The sequence below is a fragment of the Micromys minutus genome (assembly GCF_963924665.1).
Source record: "Micromys minutus genome assembly, chromosome: 9".
Lineage (NCBI taxonomy): Eukaryota > Metazoa > Chordata > Mammalia > Rodentia > Muridae > Micromys > Micromys minutus.
In genome coordinates, this window is record NC_137978.1 from 35,991,911 (window position 1) to 36,002,402 (window position 10,492).

General features: G+C 42.9%; 1 protein-coding gene across 2 annotated transcripts in view; it reads right to left on the reverse strand.

Moving 5' to 3' along the window:
* The window catches only part of CCDC30 (coiled-coil domain containing 30), a gene marked incomplete at both ends in the record, with an annotated part of 74,565 nt that extends 64,590 nt beyond the window's left edge, over nucleotides 1-9,975 (reverse strand). For both annotated transcript variants that reach the window (XM_080920762.1, XM_080920761.1), the window contains 2 exons: nucleotides 6,368-6,521; nucleotides 9,811-9,975. In XM_080920762.1, the coding sequence (XP_080776888.1) occupies nucleotides 6,368-6,521; nucleotides 9,811-9,975 (319 nt within the window). The remainder of the gene's footprint in view (nucleotides 1-6,367; nucleotides 6,522-9,810) is intronic.
* Between the last annotated feature and the right edge of the window lie 517 nt (nucleotides 9,976-10,492).

Sequence of the window (10,492 nt, forward strand, 5' to 3'; positions counted from 1 at the left end):
GCAGATCGCTATGAGTTCAAGGACAGCCTACACAGAAGGACCCTGTCTCAAAATGACAAAAAAAAAAAAAAAAAAAAAAAAAAAAAAAAAAAAAAAAGAAGAAGAAGGAGGAGGAGGAGGAAGAGGAGGAGGAGGAGGAGAAGCAAATGATCAAATTTCACACCTTTTTTCTTCCATTTGAACAGTCCCTACAGAAACACAGTGTATCAGAAGCTTTCCTGAATTCCCTTCTAGTGTTCCTACCATACCCCACCTTTACTCCTGGACTTCTGATCTCAAACTTGCCACTTCCTAACCATTCTCTATAAGATTACATGCTGAAGAACTTGAACCACTAAAGTTACAAGGACCGCTGAATGTTTAAAGCGTGCATAACACAGCCTCCCTTAACAATGGTGGGGGTGTCGTGTTTGAAGAAACTATTGCTAGGTAATTTCTTCAGTGTATAGATAGATACAATGTTATTAGGTGATTTAATTTTATGGGACCACTGTTGTACATATAAGATTTCATTTTTTAACTCGTTTTTAGAGAAAGAGCTTTTTTAAATCTGTATGAGTACACTGTAGCTGTTTTCAGACACACCAGAAGAGTGCATTACAAATGGTTGTGAGCCACCATGTGGTTGCTGGGAACTGAACTCAGGACCTCTGGAAGAACAGACGGTGCTTTTAACTGCTAAGCCACCTCTCCAGCAACATGTAATGTTTTTGCTGACCAGAATGTCACTGTGTAGCAAATAGACTTTTGAGAATTTTGCCAATTCTGCTGGAAATGAAAATAACAAAATCCCAGGAAACAGTTGAGTTTTTTGTTTGTTTGTTTGTTTTTGTTTTTGATTTTTTCCCCCCTAAGGGACAGGGTTTCTCTGTATAGCCCTGTCTATCCTCGAACTCTGTAGACCAGGCTGGCTAAGGAACTAGTGTTGGGTACTAACTATAGTGGTCACTGTCCTAGATTCTAGGACACAATAGTTGACACATAGGTCTTGAAGAGGAAGTGTTGCTTGGGGCTCGGTTCTAGGGTACAGACTAGCATAACACCAGGAACATAAAGTCACATTCCACCCAAAGCCAGGGAGACTCAGCTCATTCTTTGCCTTTCTTTCAACCGGGATCCCAGCCCACAGTCTGTTCACATTTAGGTGTTTCTTCCCATCTCATTGTCTAGAAACTAGATCCTGGGCATGCTCAGAGGTGCATCTCCTCCGGGATTCTAGATCCTGCTAGGTTGTGAATTACCATGAGAATGTCAGACAGGGGGTGTTGGAGTTGAAGTGGGTGGGTTAGACTTTCTAGTTCAGGTTTCTCCCCTTTGCTTCTTGTGGTTCCCCACTGTGATTGGCCGGTAGGTTTCCTAAACGGTTAGAATGAAAGATCTGCCACCAACAAGAGGCAAACATGGAGCTTTGTAAGACATGAGTGTATTGCACTATTGTGCACACTTCATTACTGTGCCAGCAACACTCAGTTCTCCAGGGCAAATTTCATTATAACCCACCCGATTTATAAAAAACTATATTCTAATTATAGCTGCACTATCTCTTCTGCTGCCTCCAGGAACATCTGCTCCTATTGTCAGATATATCAAGACAAATCGATGACAGAGGCACCCACTTCCCAATTTATGGGCGAGATAAGCAAGTTGGCCAACAGTAGCAGCCTGCTCAGTGCCACGAGGAAATAAATAGCCAGCAGGAATGAGAACCCAGGGCCCTTTGTTTTCTCTGTGCCTGAGGCGTGAGGTGGCTTCTATGTCACCAAAACAAGCTTTCCAGCCAGGTGGAGATGGTGAACAACTTGAGTGTGAGGCCAGCCTGGTCTACATAGTGAGTTCCAGGACAGCCAGGGTTACACAGGAAAATTCTTTATGAAAGAAGGGGAAGTAAGGGAAAGAATATCTGGGCAGCAAGAGTAGTGGAGAGAAGGCAGGAAGAACAAGAGGAGGCAGGAGGGACAGTGGGCCTTCTGGGAAGGACAGGGATCCAGAGCCTTCAGAGCAAAGGATTTAGGGTGTGTGTGTGTGTGTGTGTGTGTGTGTGTGTGTGTGTGTGTGTGTGTGTCCAGCAGACAGATAGGCATATAGCAAACCAGAAAAGCCGTGTTTGTTCCACCAACTTTAAGTGAACTGGGGCTTCCAAATATTTAAAAGTTTAGAGGAGGTATTGCAGATATTTAGAAAAAAGATGGCTTTCATTTTAAAAACTGGGCTGGGGATATAGATGTGAGCACACACCTGTAACCCCAGGACCCAGAGGTTGAGGAAGGGGTTCTACGAGTTTGATGCTAACCTGGCCTACATATAGCGAGCCCGATGCTAGCCACGACTACATAGTGAGTTCCTGTCTCAAAAATAAAGACTACCTTTAGAATGATACATTCAAATATATTGTTTGCCCAATTAAAAAATTTCCAGAGACAACCAAGTTCATTAAACACGATTGACCAGATTCTGTTATGTTTGTGAAGAGTTTGAAAATCCTGGCTTTCTTAAATGAGTCACAATCCTAGGATTGTGGTTGTGAATTTTCTCCTTTTGAGAGAAGGCTTTGCTATATAGCCCAGAATGAACTCTATGAACACAGCCTTGAATTTATAATTCTCCTGTCTCAGCCTCTCTTTCAAATGCAGGTATTATGAGCATGTACCACCATGCCCAGTTTACTTACATCATAGTTTATGTTTATTTTATATGCATCAGTGTTTTGCCTGCATGTATGTCTATGTAAAGGTGTCTGATGTTCTAGAATTGGAGATACTAACAGTTGTGAGCTGCCAAGTGGATGCTGGGAATTGAACCCAGATTCTCTGGGAAGAGCAGCCAGTGCTCTAACCACTGAGCAATCTCTCTCCAGCACCTACAGTTGTATCTTCTAAGTTCACTACTTTAGTTATTACTCTAGATATGAGTCTTTATTTTTGTTTTGACAGGGTTTTTCTCTTCAATAGTTGTGGCTGTCCGGGAACTTGCTATATACATTAGGCTGGTCTCAAACTCATAGAGATCGGTTTGACTCTGCTTCCCGAGTGCCGGGATAAAATTGTATCCAGCTCTAGATACAAGTTTTTGGGGGTGTGAGTAATAACAGTTGATTTGATCTTATACCAAGATTAGTAGCAACAAAAGAATAAAGAGGTAAGTTGAGTTCATAAAATAAAGCCTTTTGTGCATCAAAGGACACCATCAAAAGAACAAAGATGGGGGCTGGAGAGATGGCTCAGCGGTTAAGAGCACTGACTGCTCTTCCAGAGGTCCTGAGTTCAACACCCAGCAACCACATGGTGGCTCACAGCCATCTCTTCTGGTGTGTCTGAAGACAGCTACAGTGTACTCATATACAATAAATAAATTAATTAATTTAAAAAAAGAATGAAGATCTGTGAAAAGTGATGAAGAATATTCCTGGTGTCACACACAGAGACAGACCTGTGAACAGTGCAAGAGCAACTCTGAAAGCAAGCTCCCACTTTTGCCAAAGTCTGCACAGTGACCCAAAGGGGTAAGCAAGCTTAGTGTCCACCCTGAGAGTGGGCAGTGGGTATGTTTCGCTCCAAGAGCTCATTAGCTGATGAGATAAGATAAATTCATGATGGCACAGGGCGGGACCGTCAACTCAGGAATGCCTGGCATGCTTTCCCAAGCGGAGGGAGGTAATGGAGTAGTGGTTTTTGGCAGGCTAGCCACCTTTGCTAGAGAAGACTGCTCCAGTTCAGAGGAGGAAGTGTTTGCAAATCACCTGTCTCAGAGATTCCAATCCAGAATGTTTACATTAGAAATCCTATAGTTAGACACGCAGGAATGGCTGGCTGAGTGTGGTGGCCTGAAACCTGTAATCCCACAACTCAAGGGGTGGAATCAGGCAGAGCCCAAAAGTCAAGGCCAGCCAGTTACCCAACGAGACCTGGTCTCAGAAAAAGAATAATGATAATAATAATAATAATAATAATAATAATAATAATAATAATAATAATAAGAGGCTGGAGAGATAAAAGGGGCTGAGAAGGTGGCTCAGTGGTTAAGAGCACTGGCTGCTCTTTCAGAGGACTCAGGTTTGATCCTCAACTCCTGCAGGGTAGCTCAACAATTGTCTGTTAACTCCAGTTCCAGGGGATTTGATGCCCTCTTCTGGCCTCCTTGTATACCATGGCCATATGCTATGCAAACATCTGTGTAGGCAACACTCCCATACACACAAAACAATAAAATAAAATTGAAAAAAAAAAGCAATAAAAGCTAGTTACCAAAAAGTATTGATTAGACATATAATATCATGAGCCAGAGGGAAGTAGAAATGGAAATCATACAATCATAATTAAGCAACACTCTATTCTCATTATGATTGCTGTAATGAGAAAAAATACTGAAAAATAACCAGTATCTTAGCCAGAGTCATAGCAAGAGCTAACTTATCCTGCGGTGACAGGGACGGAGGCAACTGCATCGGTTTCGAGGTTGGATCTCAAGAATATGTTAAGTGAAAGAAAACATATGTACAACTCACACATGATCCCATTTGTGTGAAATAGTCAGGAAAGGCAACTCGAGAGAGAGAGAGAGAGAGAGAGAGAGAGAGAGAGAGAGAGAGAGAGAGAGAGAGAAAGTAGGTAAGTGCTCACCTAAACCGGATGGAGATATAGTGCTCCCGTTTGGCAAGACCAAAAGCAAACCTAAATATTTCTAGGCAACAAAGGAGCATGTGTTCAGAATAAAGGCTTCTTAGAGATCAACAAACCAAAGATGCAACGGAATAGAAATATGTGTGAGAGACTTGGACAGGGACAGCACCAAACCGCACACGTGAGCAACCTCCATAGCAGGCCCAGAGCTCGGATTGTCACACTGAAGCCAGTTAGCAGCACCGTATGCTCACCACGGCAGGCAACAGGAGTGAGACTCTTGAACAAACATTGCCAGTGAGTGTGGAGTAACCAGAAGCTCTTACATTACTGAGAAGATCTTAACTATGCCCGTGGGCCACACTGACCCTCTGTCAACGCGACAGGGTACCACCTAGTCATGGTAGCCACCTTGGCTCCCACATGGCAGCTCAACAACTGTTTTTAGTAGGCACACTCGGTAACACTCATGTAAGAAAACTGCTCAGTGACCCACTTCCCAGAATGAATCCCCACGATTAATGGCACATGACTGCATTTTGGAAGAACAAAGGAGACCGTGCCCTCAGTCCCTGATGCAGAGACTTCATTCTTATTGGGGTTAAAAATATGTAAATGCCCACATGGTAAGTGTGAGGGTGCTAATAGCAGAATTGATGCTAGCGCCAAGTGGAAACAGCACAAACGTACGTGAGCAGCAGCTTGGCTCACTGCAGCATCGGTGGGATACGATCCGGGCAGTACACTGCTGCACAGAGTGTGTGAGAGCAAGCAGGAGAACAAACTGGAAGAATGGAGATTGTAGGCAAGGCGGCCCCGAGGACAGACCAGCCTCCAAGCGGGACAGCTTGAGTCCAACGGTGGTGACCCCACCTGGTGGAAAGACTGCAACTCCTGCAAGTGGCCCTTTGGCTTCCATACGTGTGCTTAGCGTGTTGCCCACAATCGAAAGCATGTGAAAAATAAAAAATTTAATGTGATTATAACTTTTTTTATTTTATATATTATTTTTTTACTTTTTGAGAAAAGGGTCTCTCTACATAGCCCTGGCTGTTCTGGAGCTCACCATGTAGACCAGGCTGGCCTCAAACTCAAAGATTTACATGCCCCTGCCTCCAGATTCATAGAAATGTCACCTACCTCTGTTCTGGGACTCAAGACCTGCACCACTGTGCCCAGCCATTTAAACATTTTTAAAATTTATTTCAACGATGAGGGGTTGGAAAGATGGCCCAGGCTCAGTGGGTTAAGAGCTCTGGCTACTGGTCCAGAAGACCCAAGTTCAATTTCTAGCACCCACGTGGCAGTGACCTACTGTCTGTATGTAACTCTGGATTCAAGAGATCAGATATTCTCTTACGGCCTCTACTAACACCAGGCACAGACATATGCGCAAGCAAGCCACCTATACAATAAAGCAAAAATAAAAACTTTCAAATGAATGATATCGCATGTGTTCAAAACTCAGAAATAGTATTTCAGGTAGAATGGTGGTTAGTTTGGGTGAGGAAGATGGATGTAGAAGGAATAAATCAGTTGTCTGGTGCCAGGACTCCTAGTGGGGAGTGGCACACAGTCCTAGGTTGTACACTTGGGGCTGAAGAGGCAAACCTGTGTTTCCTGAAGACTTGGGGACATAGTAGCAACAAGCCTTTTACATGCTCATCTTTGAGTCATTTCCCCTTGGCATATTCTCTCAGATCACCCCAGTAAAACCACAGTCAGAATGGTCGTCTGAAGCCATGGCTCACCTAACTTTCTCTGCTCTCTCTCCTCCTCGCGTGGCTCCTGGGTTCCCCTGTGGATCTCCTCCAGCAAGGCCTCCAGTTTCTGTGCTATGCACTCCACTTCTCTCATGAGGCAGTCCTGAGGCGCTACATCTTTACTCTGGTCTTCATCCTGATGCTGACATGAAACTACAGTTAGTGACACACCCACCGACAACAAGTGTACTCAAGACACATGACTCCTGTCCACATCTCAAAATCAACAGAGAAGGGCAAACAGCATTTCCATCCATGTGCATGTCTTTGATTAAGTTGAACCAAACAGAATTGTGGGTATTTAAAGCCTAGTTTTTTTTCACTTGTGAAAAACAGTTTCACATAGTGCGGCCCAACACACTAGGGTTAGGTTTATGTGATCACAAAAACCAAATGTAAACACACTTGAGTGTCATCTGACAAAAGAGGAATGGTGCCTCTAGTGTGTATTGTCACCCCCAATGTGTATTATGCGCCAAATAGTTTGCAGAATGCTTTGCTTGTTTCATTAACCCCAAAGTATGTATACTTTAAAAAAAGAAAGTTATTTTTAAAATTATAATCATGTATAAGTGTGTGAGTAGTGTGCACAGCCATGGAAATGCTTGGAAGAGGCTAGAGGAGTCCATTGGAGTTGGAGATACAGAGGGTTGTGAGCCACCCAGTGTGGGTGCTGGGAACCGAACCCTGGATCTTTGCAAGAATAATACACACACTTAACCACAAAGCTATATCTGTACATGCCTCCCAACTCCCCCAAAGTATATGTACTCATTTTGTTTTGTTTTGTTCTGGGACAGGTCTTACTTTGTATCCCTGGCAGGTCTGGAACTTGATTCCACACCCTCTTCTTCTTGAATTAAAGGCCACATGGTATGGCCCAGCAGGATTCTTTCCAATATGTGGGGATGAAATCCAGGACTTTTTGTTTGTTCAGGGCAAGCACCTGTCCACTGAGCTGCATGCCCAGGCTTCAGTGATTTTGTTTTTTAGAAGACATAACACACATTGTCGAAATTTTGATCTATTTGGTAAAGACTACCTATTATTTGACTTTTTTCTCTTTCCCAACTTATTATAATATGTTTGTAATATTTTAATGATAATTTGATCCATCTTACAGTATAAATCCACACATCTTTTTTTTTTAGTTTTATTTTATGTGTATAGGCATTTTGCCTGCACACATGAATAGTTATCACAAACACGCAGCCCCCAGAGGCCAGAAGAGGGGGATAGAAGTCCTGAAAATGGAGTTACATGTGGTTGTGAGCCACCAAGGGGGTGCTGGGAACTGGGCACAGGTCCTTTGGAAGAAGAGTTACTGCTCTTAACTACTGGAACAAGCATATCTGAGTATATTCAGACAAATTAGATAAAAGCTGACTTATAGTTAGCTACATTTATTAGGTAAAGGGATATAATTTTTACTTGACTAAGGTATTTTTTAGGGTGCTGCCCAGGCTCCTAGAAATTCTGATGTTCTTTTTACAAAGGCTGCCAGATTTTCTCAAATTCCATCTCAATGAAATCAAGAAACGGAAGCAGGATCCTGCCTTCTGTGCAAACACAATCGGATCCTTAGCACCCACCTTAAAACTAGGCCTGGCAGCGGGGCACAGGCAGATCCCTGAAGCACATTAACCAAACCATGTCCGTGAGCTCCAGGTTCAGTGAGAGACCCTGCCTTGAAAGGTGAAGTGTAAGGAAGACACCAACACTGATCTCTGACCTCCACAAGCACACAGACATGTTCACATGGGTACAACACACACAGACACACCCAGGATGCCTAATTTTAAAAATATTTGTGCAATAGTGGGATACAAGAATTTCAGTGTATTCTGCTTCCCACCAACCCAGACTTGCATACCATATGGTTTAAGTGTGAAATACTCCCCTACCCCCCACTAAGCTCATGTATCTGAACACCTGTTTCCCAGATAGCTGTTGTCATGAGAGGCTTTAGAACCGTTGGGGCATGGTTTTGTTTCCTGGAACACCAAGATGTGGAAGATGCTCTCCCTCCTCCACCTTCTCCCTTGCTCCTCTGCTGCAGATGGCACTGCTAACTGAGCCTTCCTGCTGGGATGGATGATACCCACTATAGTCAGGAGCTAAAATAAACCTCTCCTTCTTTAAGTGTCTTTTGCAGGTATGTGATAACAACAGTGAGAGAAGTAACTAATGCACATACACTAACCTATTTCATCCTCACAGCTATTCTGTGAAGCAGCTAAGTTCATGTCAGATTCATAGGTGACTCAACTGGGGCTCGTGAAAGTCAACTTGTTCATGCCAAGTCCAGTGGAAGAGACAGTATGACATAGTTTCCTGCCCCTGGAACAGAGCCATCAGGGCATGGGCCTCCCTGAATGTTTATGGCTGCTGTGGGTATAAGGTTTGTTTGTGTAATAGTGTACATATTTTTACATTCCTCCTTGAAGGAATGTCCCTTCTGCCAAGGTTAATGACTCCATGATAATCAGAGACAGCATGAGTCTGGGAAGTGAGAGCATGTCTATGTCTCAGTAAATCATAGAATGCTGAGACCTTCAGGACAGCCCTTAAGGCTGTGGGGAAAAACGCTGAAAACATGAGTTAAAAAATATATAATTTTCAACTATGCAAAATATTAGGATGCAATATAAATTGTACAAGGAGCTTCACAGATCTTAAGGAACAGAGGCAGCTGCACTATGATCCAGCTTGTCAGAAAGATGCTAAGGAAAGAGATTAAGAGCTTTGGGGAGTGGTGATCTTAAGGCAAGATCCCACCCAGCTCAGTTTTTTTTTGTTTATACTCTATGAAGGCTGGTGTATTTCTGAGTTCAGGGTTAGCCTGGGACAGAGCTAATTTAGGTCCAAGCATGGCTAAAATGGTAATTTCAGGGTGGGATCCTATCCAGCTACCTTATTGTTTGTACTTGTGCTTGCTGTTTTTTTTCTAAGAATCAGGGGTCAAGAGATGATGGTTCATTGGATAATTAAAAGGGAACCAGGTAATGACTCAATTGATATGTAAAATAAAACAATTGATATGTTATATAAAAGACCAGGCTTTTTGGTCTGCAATCTATGCAAAAAGTTTTTGGAATAACAAGAGAAAGCTGTCTTGAGCTGAACAGAACCTAGAGAGAGCAGTCTGGAAAGCTATGTATAGCAGAACATAGGCTGCCACATTGTAACTCATGATTTGACTTTGAGTCTTTTGTTTCAAAGCTCTCAAACACACCTTCTCTCAGAACCGGTCTACAAACACAGGCTGGTCCTTGACATGTTCAAATGCTTGCAGCTAGCAGAGGGAGGCCACTCAAATATGAAGCCTTATTCTGAAGTTTCCTGATATTTTAGTGAATAGCTGACTGGATGAATAATGAGGTCTCAGGGGGCCTGTTTTTCACTCAGTTATCTAATTAATTCTAGAATACCTGGGGAAATTCTTTCTGTAGGCTACTGCTTGGATGTTTTCGAGACTCCAGGGTGGAGTCCACAGGTTCCAGGGCCTCAGCCAGTGTCCTCCTTTTTCCCAGTGAGCACACAGTCTGTTTCCCAGGGCTGCTCAGAGCTAGCCTGGACAAGCCTTCTTGACACATTGGTTGCTTTCCCTTATTTGGGCTTCTGTTGGGAAGACATAAACAGAAAAGTATAAAAAGAATTGTAGGTAAATAATTATTGTTTTATAAAATACCAAGGAAGTTACTTAGAATTTGGTAATTAATAAAAATAACATTTACACTGCCCTCTTCTCTCCATCCCTCCAGGGTGTTAGAAAACTTTCAGAAACAATAACATATTATTGGCAGCACATGCCCAATCCCAGCACTTGAAAAGTAGAGGCAGGAAAATCATGAGTTTGAGGTTAGGCTGGGCTACATAACGACAACTTGTTTTGAAAAAGAGGGAAAGGGGGCTGGAGAGATGTCTCATCCAAAAGACATGAGTTCTGTTCCCAGCACCCATATAGTGTTGCTAGCAACCACTTGTAACTCCTTCTTAGGAGTTTAGACGGAGCTTAGATGCTATTCTGGCCTCTATTTAGGTTCACACACATGTGACACACAACAGACACACAAATAAAAGTAAAAATAAGACCTTTGAAAAGAAAGGAAA